The sequence below is a fragment of the Pleurodeles waltl genome, chromosome 5 (genome assembly GCF_031143425.1).
Source record: "Pleurodeles waltl isolate 20211129_DDA chromosome 5, aPleWal1.hap1.20221129, whole genome shotgun sequence".
NCBI lineage: Eukaryota > Metazoa > Chordata > Amphibia > Caudata > Salamandridae > Pleurodeles > Pleurodeles waltl.
In genome coordinates this window covers 609,946,334-609,968,700 of record NC_090444.1, presented here as the reverse complement: position 1 = coordinate 609,968,700, position 22,367 = coordinate 609,946,334, and the positions used below count along the sequence as shown (strand labels likewise).

The 22,367-nt window shown below is 43.4% G+C and overlaps 1 protein-coding gene across 1 annotated transcript in view; it reads left to right on the top strand.

Moving 5' to 3' along the window:
- Positions 1-4,170: 4,170 nt before the first annotated feature.
- The window catches only part of SPMIP3 (sperm microtubule inner protein 3), a 64,219-nt gene continuing 46,022 nt past the window's right edge, over positions 4,171-22,367 (top strand). Inside the window, exon 1 of the mRNA XM_069236726.1 lies at positions 4,171-4,284. Within this exon, the coding sequence (XP_069092827.1) occupies positions 4,179-4,284 (106 nt within the window). The 5' untranslated portion in view covers positions 4,171-4,178. The remainder of the gene's footprint in view (positions 4,285-22,367) is intronic.

Below are 22,367 nucleotides of genomic sequence, written 5' to 3'. Positions count from 1 at the left end.
TGATCATTTTATGATGTTTCAAAACTGGAAGCTAGCTGCATAACATTGATACATTGATGCACCTCATACCAATTTACAATTTGCAAGGTGTGCCTAAAACACACCCATTCCAAATTGCAAAGCCAGTCTGATGTGGTTGGCGATGCAAAGCTGTATTTACCACAAGGGGGACAAGGCCAGCAAAACTCTCCATCCTCCTTTTCATAGTGTAACTAGCCATGGTCCAATTATCGGTAGTGTGACAGAGGGAGCACAGAAGGTCACTGACACATCCAACACAGTGAAAACTTTTGTGACTTATTATTCTAGGCCATATTCAAACAAGTCCGAGCTAGAAGCAAGTGCATTGGCTAATTTTGTAGCAAACCTACCCATACTGTGCCTATCATACTCTGAATGTGGCACCCTGGAGGAAGTAATTACTACACAAGAACTGGCAGTAGTTCTCAATCATTTACAAGTAGGGAAAACGCCAGGAACTAATGGATTCCCGGCAGAGTTTTTCAAAGTTTATGCCTCCAAAACTCTTCAAATCCTTGCAGAAATGATCTCTGAGTCTCTTCAGGATGGAAGACTGACACCAGATCTCAGCATTGTGTATATAGCCCTCATTCATATACAGGGCAGACCCCCCGACCAATGCTCATGGTATTGTCCGATCTCCCTAACAAATTTGAAGGTCAATATTTCAGCCAAAGTACTAGTCAACCAGTTTCTCACTGATTTGTTGGCATCAATCTAGCTTGCTGTCTAAACGGGCCACTTGTCATAACACCAGGCACCTACATAATGCCCTGGCCCTGGCAGATCATCTGGACAGCCCTGTGCTAATCATCATCGCCAATTTTGAGAAACCTTTTAATACACTGTGATAGAACCACCTCTTTGCATTGCTATGGAAACTTGGGGTAGCTGATACCTTCATCATGTATGTATGAATATTATAGACAGGCCACTCAGCTAGAGACAAAGTGGGCAAGATGTTTCCAGCCCATTTCAAATACAAAGGGGCATATGTCAGGGTTGTCCTTTATCACCCCTGTTCTTCGCATTGGCCCTTGAGCCGCTGGCTAAGTGGATCAGAATAGATTCCCCAATAAGGGAATGTAAGTGGGTCTCAGGAGTTGCTGACCGGAGTGTTCTGTATGCTAACAATGTTCTCTTATTTTTAACAGACTAGGAATGGTCGGGCCCCAGAGCACTCCGGATTCTCCACATCTTTAGGGAAACATGTGGGTTGCATCTAATGAGAGCAAGTCCTTGATATTCCTTATAGGTACACACCTGCAGTGTTTTTACCAGGCTCAGAGCCTTCAACTAGCGGAGGGAGGTTTCAAATACTTGGCAGTTTACATCAATTCTAAATAAACTAACTGATGATATTAGAATTTGTAAGGGGCTCCCACAGTTGCGCAGATCGGCCATCTTCAAAATGGTGGCACTCCAACGTCTATTGTACGAGCTACATCATTTCCCATTTAACATCCCCTGAGCATCACTTGCCATCATCAGCTCTCTCCTTGAAGTGTTTCTATGGAATCAGGGCACACCGAGGGTAGGTCTGACGAAATTCTTCAAATCGACCTACAGCGGTGCATTGCGGCACCCTACATCCTGTCTTACTATAGAGCATTGCACTTGTTAATTATTAATGAATGCTACTACGAAATGCAACACGGCCCTGTATTTGTTTCAGAGAAATGGGTTATTGGTGCCATGTCTGTTCTACACCCGCTTGATGGGGGCAAAGTAAACCCTACCCTCCCAGTTGCCTTCATAATGGTTTTCTGACTGTGAAGAATTACACTCAGGGGCCTGAGTTGAGATCAGAAACTAACTAAGAAAACCCCTCTCTGAGAAGTTTCCATTTTTTCTACGTGTCTGCACGCCAGGCCTTCCCTCACTGGGATACATGATGATGGGTTCCACCTTTAAATTATTCATTCAATTATAGGAGGACTTTCAGCTACATAAACCCAATTTTTTCAATTTCTCTACTGATATGCCGCTCACTCATTCCTCGTGTATTACACATTGAGATACTCCCCATCTTCAACCCACTTGATGCAAAGTTACTATTAGGTGAGATGCAGGATCACAAAATAACATATATATATGTATCTATCCGTGGTTGTTAACACCTCGGACTCCTTTGGTGAGTTCCGACACTCATGGGAGGAGGATTTGGACCCTATCTCGGATGACAAGGGGACAGAGGCTTTAGCATCCCCCCAGAGTTGGATACTGCGGCTTCCTACCACTTCATCCAGCTAAAATATTTGCATGGAGTATACTTTACCAGGAAACAGCTTTGGAGGAGAGGTATGATCCCTTCCCAAAAGTGCTGAAGATGCCATGGTCGTGATGGGGATTTTGTGCACATGGAGGTGTGTTGCACTCTCCCTATTCTGGAGGGGGTGTCCGACACTCTGGGAATGGTTCTGGGCTGGTTGATGACACATGACCCGAAACTGGCCCTATTACATATCGCTGGGGTATTGGACTCCAACAGGTCAAAAAGGCTGTGCTATGGCTAGGACTTTCTATAGCAAAGACATACATTGCTTGACACTGGAAAGACTCAATCCCCCCTGCCCATTGAAGCTTTGGGAATGGTAGAGAGGCCCAGACAGACGCATGGACAAACCGATCTACCAAGCAAGGGTGCACTCAAAAATATAAAATCTGGACTACCTGGAGTGACTATAGGGTCATCCATCTCCAATTGTGAGACTCAATACCGCAACTGTGTTGGGAAGGAGAATCATAAGGTGTGTGTTATCACATGAGTAGAAGGAAAAACGCCAACCTCTGCAATTTTATCTGTGAATTGTGGGGATTACACTGTTCGTATGCATGTTGTTTTGTTAATATCTGATACTCTTATGAGATGAGGTAATTGTATCACGCTTAAGGTGTGTTTTTTCTTGTTTGTCTAAAAAACCTAAATGAAAAGTTTTATTTAAAAAAAAGTTGGTAGATTCCGAAAATGGGATTAGTACATAGTCAGTGGTGTAACATTAATCCCTGTAGTGCTGGTGGGAGGGAAGGCCAAAGCTCCAGGGGGGTCCCACAGCCCACACTGTACGTGGGTGGTGGGACCCTGACCTGACAGCTCCTGACTGGGTCTCTGGAGGGGTTGCTCATGTACTTTGCAGAGGGGGCCCTTTGAGTTTCGTTACGTCACTATATATAGTAAAGACCTACTTTGAGGTCACAAATTCCCTTTATTTTGTGCATCGCAGTGTTTGTGACGCAAAATAGATTTGTACACCATGCCCCAAATTTGGGAAATAGCAAATAAGTGATTAATAAACATAATCTTGCCGCAGCAGGATTCACTCTCTTAAGGTTGCAAAAAGCTTTATGGGCTTTAGTAGAGACTTTTAGGAAGCTTAACACACTTGACAAATAGATAACAGATAGCATGTGTGAATTTTACAGACGTTTTCAAAATGGACTGTCATCGCCCCTGGTTGAAACCCTCAATTGTAAAAATACCTTTCTATCCAGTGTGAAAGATACCTCGTGTATTTAAGCGGCCTCTAGCAAGTAAAAGTCACATTGACGCTAAATGATTTTCAGTGTTGCCTTAGTCATTAAAGCATGTGCTTTAGGGCGTTCCCATGTCTGCCAAGGAGAAGAGAGATATGCCTAAAGTTTCATGTGTAAAGAAATGACATACTGCTGGTTCTTTATCAACAACACAATCACGTGCTAAAACTGTTGACATTGTCATCTAGTCAGTGTGTTTCGCTTTATTTGGGTATGCGAATGGATAAAACCAGTTCATATAACAAAAAACAGAAATAGAATAGGTATGGAAATGTTGTGTGAACAACAGCAAAAACAAATCGTTTGGTTTTTCTCAAAAAAAGAGCAAAGAAACAACACATGATCCTGCAGAGATTCTACATTTATTAGGCCAATTAAAAGACTAGGTTGTTACCTGTCAAGAAAAGATAAGTCTCAGCCTGTGGGAATTGTAATGGTAACTGTCTTCCCTATTCCACCTACAAGAGTCATCTTCACTCTCCTCTTGGGTCGTGGAGATGGTTTGTCCCTGCTGCTGTCAAACCAGAATTTAGAGTTCATACTGTCAAACTAGAAATTGGAGGTTTTCTCCAGAGCTATTTCAGCTTAAAGAACAAAACCTGTATTCCCTGTCCCCATAGTGAATGCTGCGTCACTGCGGCTCCTCACAACAAAGGCAACCTATCCTGTTACAAGCTGAAGCAAACTGTGGCAGACGTAATTCACCTCAGCTAACAAAACCGCTCTCTGGTAAGTTTCTGAGTTTGTTATTGTTTATGTAAAAAGGTTTCTTTTATAGACCATAACGGACCTGCCACTTGTAAATCCTGTGCAAACAGAAGCGCGTGGCACTGAAGAAAGACAAGGTTTTTGTTTGCGCGAATGTACTGTCAGCCCTGTTACACGAGAAACAGTGACTGGCACTGTGTGTGGGGGTGTATTTCGGCAATAGCGTGGATTGTAATTCTCTGAGTCGGCAGTAGATCTTTCTAATGGTTACATATATTCACCACTGAGGCGCTCGGCCTACAGCTCCCTGTGAGGCGGTCAGCTGGCTCCATGGCAGTGGCGGCTAGTGACATTTGAATGTGGTGGGGCGTCAAAGTTAGGAATTACTTTTAAGTAGCGAGCGAGCACTGCATTTTCTTTTACTTTCACCTTGACATTATTTTAAAGACTGTGTACCCCCATAATGGGGGCCCCGTCATACGCACTTGCACAGAATCACAATTACAACTACATGTGACCACTCCCCTGTATACTGTGCAAAGAGGCCAAGGATTGGATGGCTATGTATTCTGAACACGTTTTTGATGGACTGACAGGCACAGTGATAAACTCACACTCCCTTCAGCTCCACACAGGAGCACTGTGCCAAAGTATGCCACATGCGACGCATCGCCATGAGACTACCTCAGTGTTGTGTGCCACTCACCTGCGGCCTTTGCTCCCTGGATGGTGTCTGTCTTAGAAGGGATCTCTTGTCCTAGTAGCCCCGAACTGACTGACAGCAAGTACTCATGATTTTCTGTGTTCCAGGTCTGGCTGAGAGCAGTAAGTTCCAAAGGTAGGGAAGGTGAAAGGCTTTCCAAACGCACCCCCAAAGGGAGATAGTGAGGGTACTGAGAGCAACCTTAATGTTGCCTCTTGACACACCACAGAACATCTCAGTGCATAACCTGCATCAGCCTACTGATGTGTGGTCCCGCGTTATGCCACGCATACAATGTATGTCTTGTTCTATCTGCATACTGCTCAGGGAACAATGACTCTTGTATCTTTTCCACCCACACACCTAGCACTGTGCTCGCAGAGTGACTGGACTTTCTTAGCCGCAGAGTATTTACTTTTTCACACCTTGTAACATGAATTTATTCTATGGTCGCCCAGTTCTCTAAAAGAAGGAAACAAAGGTACTCATATCTGAAGTAATTATCCAAGGATCACACAATGTGTACATAAAAGACGCCAAATTAGAGTCACAAACCTGTAGCCTGCAAACACAGAGTTAAGAATGGCTCCCATGATCCATTGATCCCGGCTCACTAGTCTCCACAGGTGAAACCATCAATTATTTTAACAACCATACAGAAGGCGCAGCACAGCTCTGTCACGCTCCCTTTTAAATATGTATTACACACTCTACCCCTGCAGCCTTCTTTATTCATGAGGGAGTTCTTAAGCCATAAAACAGATCTCAGCCAGGTCTGTGTAGCAAAGCAGTGCTTATGGGTGGAGTATGCGCATTTACAGAGTTCCAATAGGAATCAGCAGCATATCTTAATATCTCCATGCCAGCAAGCTAACAGTTAAAAGTAAATCAATGGCACATTTTGTGTCTTTCTTCGATACCAAGAAAACAACACGTAGCGAATCCAAAGAAACACAGCAGATCTCGGGGCTCACGGTTAACAGGTTCAGCTTTATAGCTCTGTATTAGCCAAATTTGATAGCGACACACTTTACTTGAGTTAGGTAATCCATTGTTTTTTTTGCACTGCTGCAGGTACCTACTGTCACCCAAACGAACACCACAGAATAACTCACAAAGTGCACTGAAAACACAGCTCACCCATGCAGCACGCCAAGCCCACTGCCCACAGGACCCGCGCCGGGCTCATGTTCATGGGAGAAGGTCGCAGTCAGGACGCGCTACAAACACCAGCCTCGCTAAAAATGTTTTCCTTTCTCGGAGTTGCCGGGTCTGGCAAAATCACCTGACTAATCGAGACCAAAACTTGTTGCTTTTGGGAGAGAAAAAAAACGTCTGCCCTCTTGCCTTCTGCGCTCACCCTTAACAACTCGAAAACGGGCTGACAGTTACAACACAAAGCACACAGGGACAGAAAATGTTGAGGGAGAGAGGCCATGGCTGTGCACTTGAAATATGAGGAAGTCAAGCGCCACCGACCGCGGGGTGGAAACTTATTACTCACAGACTGGAGCTGGGAACTGCTGCATCCTCTCTTTCTTCACTTCTTTAGAAGAAGGGATTCTACCGTCCTACTGACTCCCAACAGCAGCGCGGGAAGCAGACACCTCGTGTTTGCGCAGTTAGTAACACAAACTGCGCAGACTCGATTTTGAGCGTGCTGCCTCTGCCCCGCCCACCATTTCCCAACTTGTCATAGGGCTGGACTCACCCTCCGTGACGAATTGGGAAAGGGTGGGGTGACCATCCTCCACTATCCTGACTGACGTGAAGCCCCTAGTGCTACAGGGCTTCAGCCTGAAGCGCCCGGGGCAAACTTTATCCACACGTCATTAGGGGGTGGAGACTGGTCCTCGGAGCTATGTCTTTGCCGAGCTGATGACCTCACAGGCCTCAGGCTGTGAGATTATCCGCCCGGCAAACATAGACTCAGTCAGGGGAGGGACTGGCCTGATCCTGCCAGTCTCTTGTCACGTGACACAGTAGCCCGAGCCAGGCCCCAGCCCCAAGAAGAGTTGTGTGCATTTTTGTTTTAGGGATTAAGGGGAGTTTATTTTCACTTTTTTTTTTGTTACGAATTTAGGAGGGCGGAGCCCCGACGCCCTTATGCAGAAACCGCCACTGCTCCATGGCAAAGGTCCTCGTACTTCAGCCTAAAGCACCACATGTTCCGAGTCTTGTGGTTTCATCTTTGACCCATTATTGAAATAGTCCTATGAGTCCGCTGTCCAAACATACATATTATTATAGTTATCTGCAAGGCCAGGACTGGCTGCAAGCCACCTCAAGACCTGAGGCCGCCAGTTGATATCTATGTTGTTGTTTACTGTGGAATACCAGCAATGGCTGCCTAGTGCTGGCAGTTACTCTGCAGATGGAGGCACTCTCGTGGCATCCACACTCACACTTAAAGGGGCTTGGGTAATGTTCTGTATGACACCATTGCAATTATTTTCTCTACAACCGCTCATTGATCATATTCACAGACAAAATGCAAAAGAGACGATTGGTTTTATGGTAACCTCAGAAGAGCAATGACAGCCTTCACTTGGACCCGAGATGTTGTGGACAAAATAAAGGACTTTTGGGAGGAGAGGCAGTGTTTGCCACTCACCCTCACTAAATCTTTGTTAGAGACCCCACTAATGATATGTCATGTTACCACCGCAGAGAGGGCACTATTGAAGAGTTGTAATGTTGTGCATTGACAGGTGGCTCATCTCTCAGTGAAATGAGAGAACGATAACGTTTGTATTTCTGTTTCCAGACAGCTTTAGCTAGGTGAAATACCTTGCGCCATCAGTTCGTCAAAAAAGTACAATAAGCAGCCATGTGAGAGATAATGAGCTTTGGGTAGCCATCTTCAGAGACTGCCTGATTTCCCATTACCTGCATGTGCTGTCTGTAAGCATTGGTTTATTAGTTAAGGGAGTAAGTATCTGTCTCAAGAGAAAATCACAATCCTTGGAAGGGTGTACTCTTAAAGTCACTAAATTAACCGAGCTCAACAACTAAGAACCTATGGCACAGAGCAGAAAGGCTTAACTTAGAGGCAATGTGTAAAATATTCTGTGCTAAAACAGTAATCAAGTGGAAATGCAACACAATAAATTAATTAGAAAAAAGAGAATTAAAAAGAATAAACTAAATAGCACCATAATGACAAAAAATCAAATAAAGGGAACTGGAGATATGAATTTTTAAAGTGTTAAGTAGAAATAACCCCAAGAAGCACAAAATTGTAGTTTATTGTGTCCCCCGTAGCTTTAAGAGGAGGTCAGCCCTATGATACTTGGAATCTACTTTTTTGTCCTGGGTACCAGAGGGAGAGCAGGTCCAGTCTTCTAAGCTCTTTTCAGTTCTCTGAAATCATATTCAGTCCTTTCCTAATCTTCCACAGGTCAAGGATTGTTCTGAAGTGGATGCCTCAGGTGCCATAACTATACCTGGCATGGGGTAGTTGGTGGGAATGTCCCAGGGTGCATTATATACGAAAAAGAGAAGGCAGAGGCAAACAAGTACCACACTCCAACACACGAGTGAGTGAATTATTACTCAAAACATAGATGTATTAGAGTCTTGAGGACCAGCCATCATAGTCCTCAAAACCAGGAGAAAACCCCATAAACTAGAAAGATTATGACTCAGCACCCACATGGAATAAAAATATTTGGTGATACAAATAATATACAGTTGAAATTAAACTGTGAAAGGCACAGACTCCCAGAACTTCTTTCTTGATGAAACAGATTCTTTGATTCATAATTTTCCATTAGAAACAATTTGTTTTCTTCCTTGATTTCCTTGTAGCCAACGCGTTTCATCTAAATGGACTTCTTCAGGGCTTATCTTGTGAATTAGAACATCAAAAGGGTTAGAGCATGATGGACTAATGGTTTCCCATCTGACAGAGTAAAACGCAATAGAATGCACATATTTAAAAAAGATCTTAATAACGCAGTATTCCTAAAGAATGAACCATGTGTTCCATGGCTCTCCTTAGTGACAGTCTCTGATATAAAAGCTTTATGGGAAAAAGTCGCACACAATGTGTCACAGATAAGAACCTGTACATTTCAAAGTGTGTTGGCTCTCGTCTGGCCATAAGAAATAATCTTGTCAAAATGGTGAAAGTCTTTAGCCTCACTAAATCTGAGCTCTGGGGGTAGGGAGTGTGTGGAGAGTGTACTATAGTAATCCCAGTTTGAGGATGTCCCTGTACCCCCAAGAAACTCAGAGACAGACATCTGGTAGAACAAAGCTAAGTTTCCCAGCAACTAGTCATTGGGTACTGAAAAATTGTTTTGAAGTGCACCCACATGTCATATGTAAAACTCCAGCATATCTGTCAAGCAGGTCTTGCCTGTCCAGCAGGATTTGACACTAATTTTAAAAAGAGGCCAATTGCGATTGCAGAATGCCTGGTTGGGGGGTACAAAAGAGGGTCAACTAATAATTGCCTGTGACAGAGGAGAACTCTTTGAAATGTGCCCCCCAAGTCCATATGAAAAACCCCAGCAGGCATGTCAAATGGGATTTGACAATTGTAATGTCATAGAAAATGCTCACAGCAACACCCTGCATATTTTCTCAAACTCATAGGGGTCATGGTGGACCATTAAGGTCAGCCTGTTGTAAAAAAAAGCCCCGCTGCTAAGGCTGGCATTATCGATTCTGGCTGTTATCACAGGAACTCACTCTCGCCACTTCAGGTTTTTGGCCCCTGGGATGAGAAATAATCATGCAGACCCATGAATACAAGCTCTTTTTTTGGACTAACCGAGTCAGGTTTAGCCCCTTCTATGGCCAGGGGTAACTCTGAGCGGTAACTCTGAGCAGGGCTGGGAGGAGATGTGGAGCAAGGGTTGGGAGGGTTCAGGAGGGTGTCTGAGGAAAAGGCAGGTCCTTGTATTGCCTGCTTCTTTAATGGTGTTGCAGGGGGTCAGATGGGGTTAGGTTGTGCCAATCCCAGGAGCCCCTACATCATTCTGCCAGTGGTTTTACTATGTGCAGACATACACCTGGTAAATTTGGACCCAGCGTTTCTGTACATACTAATCCTTGATGCAGGAACACTGAGCCACTTTTATGCATGCTGAGAGGTAGTTCCCTGCTTCGCTCAAGTTGAATGGGTCCTTAGAGTTTACACTATATCCTTGTTACCTGTGGGTACCAGAAGACTCCTATAGCTAGAGGTGCAGTCACTAAATATAATCCACCACAGTGGTGCACCAGTAGTGTCTGTAGCACCCATCCCCCTTTACAAATGTCTCCCTGAGGAGACTGCAGTTCTTAGACTACTTGTAATAAGCTTTGAAAACCGCACTCTTCAACCTTTTCCGTGGCCACAGCTTTCATTGAGTAATAGGGAAAGCACTGGTGGCTCCTGGGCAGCAGAACTCATTTTCATTGGGCTCCACTGCCTGCAAAGTAACTCCATTCAAAGTTGATTACACAAGATTCAAAAGCCTGAGCTGCCTGCAGCCTAGTTGTGCATTAGTTGCTAAGTGAAAACAGCCACCATAAAAAAATACACAAATAGAAGTTACAATAATTATATTAAAAGTACAAACAAACGTTTGTTGTTTCCATATTTTAGTGGTGGTTGTGTACATTAGGTTAAGGAAAATATGATGGGCCAGTAGCATTAGTCAAATCTTGTAGAACATAATCCCTATTTACAACCTGATTTATAGGTGGTTAACCAAAGGAATTCTTCAGGAATCAATAGTAGCCAACACTACTTTCTCCCAAGTGATTTTATTGATCTTTCCAGTAACAAGTACAAACAGGTACAGCTCCATTCACAACTCGATTACATAGTACGTGGGTATCATTCATATATACATACATTTTCAATTCAAAACAAATGCAAACCAGTCACAGATAAGCAATGAGTTAGAAAGTAAATTCACTGTCTTCCAGTGTTCAGTGCATGGTGTTATAGTCTACTAAACTTGTAAACTTGTGGAAAACAATGCAGTGATCCTTTCCTGGGCACGTGAAGCATTTCACACTGAGGGCCTCTTTATCATTTCTTGTATTGAATGTGTTATCTGTGTCTCCCATGCTCCTCCTGGGTGTCTGTGAGCAAGGTGTCTAGCTACCTCAGAGACATGTGCCCATTAGGGTTCAGAAGGGAGTGACATGGCACCTTGTTCTTCCGGTGTCTCAAAGCTTCTCAGTATCTCTGTCCACATCTCCATATCTTTTGAAGACTTCTGGACTCCTCTTGTTGCAGGGGTGCTCCCTCCACAGATGCCTAAGTGCTCACCTTTGCCTGCCATCTATGCCTAGTGCAAGATCCACAAAACTATCCCCTGCTTTCCACTTCTATCGGTGCATGAACAAACCCAGTCGGCAGATCTCTGACATGCACATATCTCATCTACCGAGGGTTTTAAGTCTGCCACCACTCTCTTCCACATGGAGGCGATGTATGGGCATTGTGAAAAATCAGCCTTCTCTAATGTGCATTTGGGACAGCGGTGGGATTGTTTTTATATTATCATGCTGAGCCTGTGTGGGGTGCGGTGCGTCAAATCTAAATAGCTGAATAGTGTGTATTTAAATCTTGTGTTCCTTGATACCGTGTAAGACCCTTCCAGCGTCTGTTGCCTTTCCAAACTCTATCTTATTAAGCATGTTGTGTTATAACATATCATGTTCTATCAAATTGCCAAAATATACTATTAGAAATGTGTTTACTATAGCTGTGAGACATAGGGAATACCTTACCAGAAGTGGCCAAGCCACCACCACCGCACACGGCTGCTATATCGTGTAACAATAAAAAGGGTGTCATTTTAAGTTAAGCTGAGCTACTTCCTTTGTCAATAAAGGTTGCTATTTTAAGTAAAGCAGACCTACTGCCTTTGCCAAAGGGTGAGAATATCAAAATATAAAAAACAGCAGGACTATTGGCTTTATCGAGTGGTCAACACAACATGTATAAAGCAGATCAATTGTCTTAGTCAAAAAATCAAAAATGGCTATAATCAAAGTACACAGTGCATGGCAAGAGTTATAATTTCTTTGGGGCACAATTTATATTTACTTGAGATAACTATAACTGACTAGTTTCAGTGGTTTTGTTTGTTTTGTGATTCTGATGGTGCCCATAAAAGGGGCAGAGGCACCCCCAAGCATTTTTTAAATGTTCTGGAGGGCAACAGGGAGCTCTGCAGCCCCCAGCAACATTTAAAAAAGCAATATGTCTGCTGGGGCATTGAATCCATTACCCCAGGAGAGTCTATAATATTTTTAAAGCACTCCAAGCAGAAGCTATATGCTCTTCATCTGGCATGCAGAGACACCATGTGGTTGGTTCTATGATTGCACTTTGCAGCCTAAAACATGTTTAAAAAACTCAGGCATGCTTAAGTGTTTTTTAAATGCTTTAAAATATTTTGGGACAATCACTAATATCAAACTTTATAATGTGTTAATGTATAAAATATACATCATGCACTGCTCATTACCTCCAATGTTACATTATTCTTGACATGTTCTATGACCTCATTGATAACATCACTGCAGCATATGTAATTACATCATTGGTGACAACACTGTGCATGGCGGGGGAGCTATTTTTGGGTACTTTAAGGCACATAACTGGTGAATTTCAGTGGTTTTGTTTGTTTAAAATTGTATATTTTAACTGAATATGTACCTAACTATAATACCCCTTTGTTTTATTCAGTGAAAAGGTGGTGGAGGGTGGTTCCAAAACACAAAATCCCAATGCATTTTCCATAGATATTTTTGGAACATGATAGCACTTACATGACTCAACGGAATTAGATCAAATTTGACAGTAAACTAGATCTTGGTCCAGAAAGTGTGCTTTTCTATTTGGTGTAAATCCATTCTGTGGTTTTTGAGAAATTAAGGTACGAAGTATACACATATCTGGACCGTTCAAAAATTCAATAATTCAAGCCATTTGATTGGCTGAGAGGGCATTCTCAGAGCAAGGGCTCTGATTGGCTGGTTGAAACATGAAAGGAAATGTTGCAGCAGCCATTACAGAACACATAGATTTAGGGCATGATTACGATCTTAGTCGATCGAATACTCCATCACAAATGTTATGGATATTCCACCCACCATATAATGATCTCCATAGGACATACTGGAATCATAAGACGGAGGACGGGATATCTGTCATGTTTGTGATAGAGTAACTCCCTCCACCAGGATCGTAATCAGGCCCTAAGTACCTTGTCTTGGACAAGTTTTAAAAAAGAGTAGGGATTCCCTGCCACACTAGCCCCTGTGAACAGGTCCCAGAGGGGACCAAAATTATTACTATTATTTTATAACGCTACATAAACTATAACTCAGCCTGCTACCATGCACTGTGTTCTTTTAAGAGATGGCATTTGAGTTATGGATCCTATTATTAATGTGATCATTTAACATGATGTAAATTATATAATAAGTAAAAGTATAAGCTCTGCATGGGTAGGCGCAAGTTACAGCTCATGTACTATGGCTAACAAGTTGACAACACTCTGTACGGAGGTGCACAGGTTATAGTACGTTTTGACAAGGCAGAAATTATGAATTAATGTTAGAACTGTAACTATAGAATGCCTAATGTTTGTGTAGTTTAAGATGGTTTTGTTTAGAAAAAAAATAATAAAGTTCTCCTTACTATAACTTAGCCTTAAACTTTAGTTTTTTTCTTTGAAATTAATTTTTCTTTATAAAACTGTGTGAGTGGAGTGTTGGCAGGTGGAACGTTGTTTTGTGGATTGTTGTCACATTGTAGAGTGGAGTATCGTCGAGTACAGTGGCATAGAGAAGAGCATATTGTCGTGGAGTGGAGTGTCATCACGTGGAGTGTCATAGAGTAGAGTGGGGGCCAGTGTCGCAGAGAAGTATCATAGTGTGGAGTGTCGTACAGTAGCGCAGTGTAGAGTGGAATGTCATAGAGTGTGGTATAGTAGAGTAGATTAGAGTGGGTTAGGGTGGAGTGGCATGTCATAGAGTTGAGTGGAGTGGCATAGAGTGGCCTGTCATACACTAGAGTGAAGTGTTGTGTCATACAGAGGCATGTCATACAGTGTATTACAGTGGAGGGGCGTACAGAGGAGTGGTATTGAGTTGAGTGGCGTAGAAGGGAATAATGTAGAGTGGAGTGATGTAGAATGGAGTGGCATAGACTGGAGTGCAGTGGCATAGAGGAGAATAGCCTAGAGTGGAGTGGAGTAGAGTGGAATGGCATAGAGTGGAGTGCCATGTAGTGTTGTGGTGTACATTATCGTGCCGTACATTATTGTGACGTACAATGTCATGGTGAAGAGGGTTGTGGCATAGAATGGAGTGACATAGAGCAGAGTGGGGTAAATTGTTGTGGTACAGAGTGGAGTTCCACTGAGTGGAGTAGCGTAGAGTGGAATAGCTTAGAGTGGAATGGTGTCGAGTAGCGTGGCATAGAGTTGAGTGCCATGTACAGTGTTGTGGCATAGAGTGGAACGGCTTAGAGTGGAGTGGCATAGAGTGGAGTAGCGTGTCATAGGGTAGAGTGGAGTGATGTAGAGGAGAGTGGTGTGTTGTAGCGTAAAGTGTATTACAATGGAGGGGCATAGAGTGGAGTGGCACAGAGTGGCGTAAAATGGAGTGGCATAGAGTCAAATCATGTAGAGTTGAGTGGTGTAGAGTGGAATGTCAGAGTGGAGTGGCATAGAGTGCTGTGGCACACACTATTGTGGTGTATAATGCCATGGCTTAGAGTATCATGACATACAGTGGAGTGGCTTAGAGTAGAGTAGTGTAGAATGTCATGACCTATGCTTCTGTGGCATTGAGTGAGTGGCGTAGAGCAGAGTGGCATTGTGCGGAGTTGTGTGTAGTGGAACAGTTTAGAGTGGAGTAGCGTAGAGTGGAGTGGTAAAAGATACAGTATGTTAGAGTAGAGTGGTATAGAGTGTCATAGAGTGGAGTGGCATACAGTGATGTTGAGTGGTGTGGCGTAGCACGGAGTATTGTAGTACAGTGGAGTATTGTGCAGTAGTGTGCCATAAAGTAGAAAGGAGTAAAATGTCATGGAATGCCATACAGGAAGTTGCGTAGAGTGTTATAGAGTGTAGTAGAGTGTTGTAGAGTGGCCTGGAGTACTCTAGGGTGCCGCAGAGTGGCGTAGAGTGGAGTAGAGTGTCATAGAGTGGAGGAGAGTTGAGTGTCAAAGATTGGAGTACATTGTTGTAGAGTGCTGTAAAGTGGAGTGGTGTAGAATGGAGTGGCACATCATAAAGTGGAGTGGAGTGGTGTGTAGTACGGTGGAGTGGTGTGTCATAGAGTAGCATATCGTACAGTGTCTTAGAGTGGAGGGGCATAGATTGGAGTGGCGCAGAGTGATGTCAGATGTCATAGAGCAGGCTGGTGTAGAGTTCTTTACTCTACGCCACTCCAATCTATGTCACTCCACTCTAAGACTCTGTATGACATGCCACTCTATGACAAACCACTGTTCTCTACTCTACAACACATCACTACACTCTACACCACTTCACAACACTGTACTTCACTCTATGCCGCTCCACTGTATGCCATTCTTCTCCACTCTACAACACTGTACAACACACCACTCCACTCTATGACACCCCACTCCACTCTATGACATGCCACTCCACTCTACTCTATGACACAGCACTCCACTCTACCCTGCCCCACTCTCTGCTTCTTCACTCTATGCCACTCCATTCTACACCTCTCCACTGTATGCTATGACACTGTATGCCACAACACTGCATGCCACAACACTCTACATCACAACAGTATATGCCACGATACTTGATTACACTCCACTCTACAGCACTACACCCTACTCCACTCTTCGACAGTGTACTCTTCTCTTTGCCATTCTACGACACTGTACTCCAGTCTATCAAACTCAACGCAACTCCTTCTACACCTTTCCATTTTACTCCACTGTCTTGTATGACACATTACCCCAATCTTCTCCACTCTACTCTGCTACTCCATTCTACTCCACTTCACTCAATGCCAGTCGCTCTAACGCACTGTACAAAACACCACTCTATGACACCCCACCCCATCCTACACCACTCCACACCACTCCACTCTATGCCACTCTATTTCACTCTATGCCCCTCCTTTCAACAACACTGTATGACACACCATTCTTTGGCACACTACTTCACTCTACTCTAAAACATGCCACTCCACTCTACACCAATGCACTCTACAACACTTTACTCCACTCTCTGCCACTACACTCTCTGACACTCTACTCCACTCTACTACACTGAACGATGCTCCACTCCACCCACTCCATGCTATGACATGGCACTCCACTCTACAATACTCTACTACACTCTACAACACTCCATGCCACTCCACTGTGACATGCCACTCCACTCTACGATGTCCCACTACACTATGTGCCACTCTACTCTATACTCCTCCTCTCTAACACACTGAACCACACCCCACTCTATGACACACCACTCCACTCTATGGTATGACACACCACTCTACTCTATGACACTCCACTCTACTCCACTCTACTCTATTTCACTCTTTGCCCCTCCACTCTATGAAACTCTACTCAACTCTGTGCTACTCTGCAATGCTGTATTCAACTCTGCACAACTCCCTCTATACCACTCCATGTCATTGTACTCCACTGTACTCTATGACACACTATTCAGCTCTACTCCACCCTGCTCCATTTTATGCCACTCAACTATGCACCACTCCACTGAAACACACTGTAGAACAAGCCACGCTTGGTTCCCCCCATCCACTGTACTCAAGGAAACACCACTCCACTATGCCACTCCCCTCTACAACACTGTACTCCACTCTATGGCACTCCACTCTAGAGCTCTCCACTACACACTATGACACTGTACACCATGACACTCTTTATTATGACACTACATGCCACAACACTCTATAAAACCCCACTCTGTGGCCCTCCACTCTGTGCTACTTCACTCTACTCCATTGAGTGCCCTTCCACTCTCTGACACCCTACTCTGCTCTATACCACTATACAACACTGTATTCCAGTCTACAACTCTCTATACTACTCCCTCTATGCCACTCCACACTACTTTACTTCACTCTACTATGCGGCACGCTACTCCGCTCTATTCCACTATTCTACTCCATGCCACTTTACTCCTCTGGACTCTTATGACACACTACTTTGGTTTTTTTTTAAATCTCTTTATTAAATTTTGCAGTTAACAGCTCTTACATTTATTTAATAAACAGTGTATTTTTATACAATTGTGAGTTTCTTTTTTTTTTTTTTCCCTTCCATTATTTTGCTTCTGATCATTTTACACATCTTGTTCTACGTATTTTGCAGTTAGAAACTTTATTGCATTTGGTTCAAAGAGCATTGTAAAAGTTATAAGAAAAACTGGAAAGAGGAAAACAAAAAATAAAGAAGCCAAAATAGGGCTATGAAGACAAGGTTATATATATAATGGGTTGGGGGCAGCTGTGAAAGATGCTAGTGATGAAGATGCGATGGTGGGGAGTTGACGGTTCCTTTGTGAATGTTTGTTAGTTTGGTGAGGTCTGTGTGGGTTTTGGGGGATTCTGTATTACAGTCTTGCGTGTTTCTTTTAGAGGAGTGTTTCAAGTACTTGTATATGGTTAAGGTTGTAGTAACTTGTTGCTGCAGTCATTTGCCGTTATCTTGCAGCATTTTTCTAAGGTGGGCGGGTATCATCCTTTTCGAGTAACTGCTCTAGGAAGGTGTCCCATGTCTCTGCATTTTTTGCTATAATCCCTATATCTTTTAATGAGTCCAATACATGTTTTTCTGCGTTGGTCCAGTGTATTAGGTCTTTATGCCATCTGTTTATATCCGGAGTGCCAGGAGACTTCCATTGTGTTGCGATGAGGCGTTTAAAGATAATGAACGCTAGGTCTGCGCATCTATGTTTTTGCCTATCTTTATTGCGTCTGTGTCGTATGCCCAATATGTAGGATTCGGGTGTAGGATTCAGTTTTAATCCCGTCCATTTATTTGTCTGTTGTGTGACAGTGTACCATATACGAAGTAGTGGTGGGCAGCTCCAGGTCATGTGATAAAAATCTGCCTCCATGGTTCCGCAACGTGGACATTCAGATGTTGCTTGTGGGAACATGCGTTTTATGCAGAGTGGGGTCAAATATGTCTGGTGTAACTAATTTAGTTGGGTGTATCTGAAGCAGGCATTGCGAGAAATTTCTCGCGTGGTCGTTAGGGCCATGGTCCATTGTTTCTCTGTGAGAGGTGTTTGTAGAGCCTTATCCCAGTATGATTTGGCTTGTGTTTGTGTTTTTGCAGGGTAAGCTTGTAGTATGTGGTATATTTGCGATATACTTGGTGTCGTGTTAATACCTCCTAGTAGCTCGTGTAGGGCGGGGGCTGTTGGTGGTTCTGAGTTGCTTTGGCCCCATACTTTACGTATCAGTCCTTTGATTGACCCGTATGTTATAAATTCCCCTGGCCCTAAGTTGTATGACTCTGCCAATTTTGTGTATGTTATGTATTGCTCGTCTACATATAAATCTCTGACCTGCTGTATATCTTTTGTTATCCACGACGCTAGATATAGTGTTTCGTGCAATTTATTTATTCCTGGTATGGCTAGTAGGGGAATCTTTGGTGAGTATTGTGGTGTGCGGGTTCCCTTAGATATATATTGATTCCAGGTGCGTATGGCAACTGTCATTAGTGCGTTTTTGTGATGTCGGGTGTGTGTCCCTCCTATGAGCCAATCTAGTATCTTTATTCTCCCTAGTTGTGTTCTCACTTTATGGCCCTCCGGGCTTGGGAGGTCTTGTATCCAGGTCATGATCCAATGTAACTGTGGTGCTGCGTAGTAATGCTCAAGGTGCGGTACCCCCATTCCTCCCTTTTCCATTGGGAGGTAGAGTTTATCAATAGCTATTCTTCTACGACCATTCGCCCAGATCAGTTCAATCAATAGTTTGGTTAATTGTGTGAAGAGTGTTTTTGGTAATATTAGCGGTAGTGTTGTGAAATAATAGAGTAGTCGAGGCAGTACTATCATTTTGGCAAGAGCCACTCTTCCCATTGGTGAGAGGGGCAGTGAGCACCAGAAGGGTATTGAGCTTTTAATTGATCTAATGGCTCTGTCCAGGTTGCCTTCCTTTAGGTCTGTAGCGCTATGATAGATGTGGACTCCTAAGTATTTAAAAGTGGTATGTTCCCATTGTAACGTATCATCAGTTGGAGTTTCGGCACGTGGTGTTGGGGACGGGCACATAGGGAATATGCATGATTTGGACCAGTTGACGCGCAGACCAGATAGGTCTCTGAACGTGTTAAGTAGTTGTAATATATGTGGCAGAAATTCTTTATAGTTGCGTAGATATATTAATGCATCGTCTGCATATAGTGATATTATGCGTAATTCTTCGCCATCTGGGATACCCCATTGTATTGTTTCATTGCGTAGTCTTGCCGCAAGTGGTTCTATTGCGAGTGCAAATAGTAGTGGTGATAGTGGGCAGCCTTTTCGCGTACCTCTACCTATGTCGAATTTCTCTGAGATGATTGCGCCTGTTTTAATCCGTGCTTTGGGGTTAGTATATATTATGGATATCCAGCGTGTAAAGCCTGCACCAAACCTCATTTTTTATAATGTTGCCATCAAAAATGGCCAGCCTAGAGTGTCAAAGGCTTTTTCCACATCCAGTGACGCTGCCACACTAGATTGATCCTGTTCCTGAGTCATGGATATAATGCGTACTAAGTTTCTTATATTAATAGCGGTATTTCGCCCTGGTATAAAGCCAGATTGATCTGGGTGTATCAGGACAGTCATTAGCGGCAGGAGGCGATTAGCTAGGATTTTCCCCAGAATTTTATAGTCCTAGTTTAATAAAGATAAGGATCTATAGGAGCGGACGTTTAAAGGGTCACAACCTTTTTTGTGTAGGACTACAATTGTCGCCTCCTTTTGCTTTTCTGTGAGTTGTCCTCTTTCATATGCTTCTAGTAGCATATTTCGGAGTGATGTGATTATCTGTGGTGTGAATGTTTGGTAGTATTCAATGGGGAGACCATCTGTTCCTGGAGTCTTATTGTGTGCCAACTGTTTTAATGCCTGCAGTATCTCTTCCCTTTCTATTGGTCTATCCAGGTTGGTTGTTTGTTCTGCAGTTAGTCTTTTCATTGGGGCTTGTTGAAAAAACTTTGCCAGTTGTGTCGGGTGTGGGGGAGGTTCTGCTGTGTATAGTTTGCTACACTATTGTTTGAATGTATCGTTAATCTCTAGTTGTGTGTTTATCATTGTGCCTGTGTCTTGGCGTATAGCATTTATGGGAGTGACTTTCTGTGTCCCTTTTGTTAGCCATGCTAACAATCTTCTAGAGCGGTCGCCTTCAGCGTGTAGACGTGCTATGTAGTGTTTATGATCAAATTTGCGCAATTGTGTCTTGGTTGCTTTCCATTGATTTTTGAGGTTAGCTAGCTCGTTACTATTGCCTCTCCCCAAAGCCATTTCACATTCTGTGTTGCGAATTTTGCTTTCTGTATCTTGTAGTTCTGTACTTAATGCTCGGCGGACCCCTCCTGCTGTTGCTATACACATGCCCCTTATAACTACCTTGTGACCGTCCCATTCTACAGCACGTGATGTTGTTGTCTTTGTATTAATTGCAAAGTATGTTTCTATTTCTTCTGCTATTTTAGCGCGGAAAGGGGGATCACGTAATTGGGTGGGTTGTAGGCGCCATGTTGGTATGCATGTTATTTGTCTTCCCCATTTTAATGTTACTAGTAGCGGGCAATGGTCTGATAGGGTTTTGGCGAGGTGTGTTGCGTTATGTATCATATGCGCTAGCCCTTTAGTGCATAATAATAAATCTATTCTCGTATGGAGATGGTGTACTGGTGAGTAGAAAGAGTATTCTCTATCTGTGGGGTGTAAGCGTCACCATATGTCTTGTAGTTCTCTTTCTTGTATCCATTTATTAAGTGCGCAGGACAGTGTCTTGCATTGGATGTCTCTCATTGGGGGGGGGTGATCTGTCTAATGACATCTTGATTACACTATTAAAGTCACCTCCCCAAATAGTGGGTATGGTCGGGTCATATGGGAGTTGCGTGGTAATAGTTTGGAGGAATTCACCCTGTCCCATGTTGGGTGCATATAGTCCGATTATCGTTAGTTGCTTTCCGTCTAACTCTCCATCTAGGCTAGTGTATCTTCCATTGTTGTCTGTATGTACATTTTTGATTGTATACGGTACACCCGGAGCTATCCATATTAATACTCCCTTCGCATATGTCGAGGTTTTGGTTCCGTGTGTTGTTCCCAACCATTTTTTATCTATTTCACACAGTTCGTGTGCTGTGGCATGCGTCTCTTGTAGGATAGCTATATGTATTTTGTGTCGTTTAAGGTATGAGTGTATCTTATGTCTTTTAGACATATTTGCTAATCCCCTTACATTCCAGGTTACTATATTGTGTATCGTCATTTTGTGTGGTTTGCTTAATATAGTGTGTTTCACGTGTCCCGGTTCCCAGGCCATTACACCCGTCACGCCCCAAATCTCCTTTGTGTGGGATATTAAGCATCTTGTGGGAAAGAATAAAAGTAAAAGAGAGAGTAGAACTTACATTGGTTAATCTTACTGGGGGCTGCAAGGCACAACTGGTGCAACTTTTTACATTTGCTATTGCAAGGTCCTTTTGGTTACCCATTGGGTTGGGGGGGAGGGCGTTGCGCTTTTTCCCAGAGTGTCTCCGATTTCCAGCCCGGTAGTTTGTTTTTGCATCCTCTCACGTGTTCTATTTATGTCAAGTCTGGTTTTTGCTCCAGGCTTACTTGATTTTCAGGGGAAGAGTTTCTGCGATGTTTTCATTGTTCTGCTTTTGTTCCTTGAGTTCTCGAGTGCGTCTTGCGGAAGTCTCACTATTGCAGAATTAAAGGTCGTCCGCCGAGCGTGGTGTGATCATTGGTCCCGTTGTTAGTCCTTGTTGACTGTTCGTTGAGCCTGAATCTGAATTATTTGTGTCTTGGCTGGGTTGTGGTTGAATGGATGAAAACCTGTTCACCAGTTTTAAGACTTGGAGCTGTTCCGCCTCTACTTGTGATTTCGTTGGACCCAATTCTGTTTTCCGTGTTGATTTTCTTTTGCGTCGCGGTTGTGGAGTCAGCCACTCTTTTTGTTTTCGGGTCTCAGCTGTAGGGTCTATCAGTCCTTTCGCGTGTATCAAAGTCCAAGCATCTTCTGATGTTGGGAATATATGTGACCTTTCGCCGTCCACTACCCGCAGTTTAGCTGGGTACATCAATGAGTATGAATAGTTTTTATCTCTCAATATTTGTTTTGCTGTGTTGAAGGTAGCGCGTTTGCGTTGGACTTCAGCTGTGTAGTCTGGGTAGGC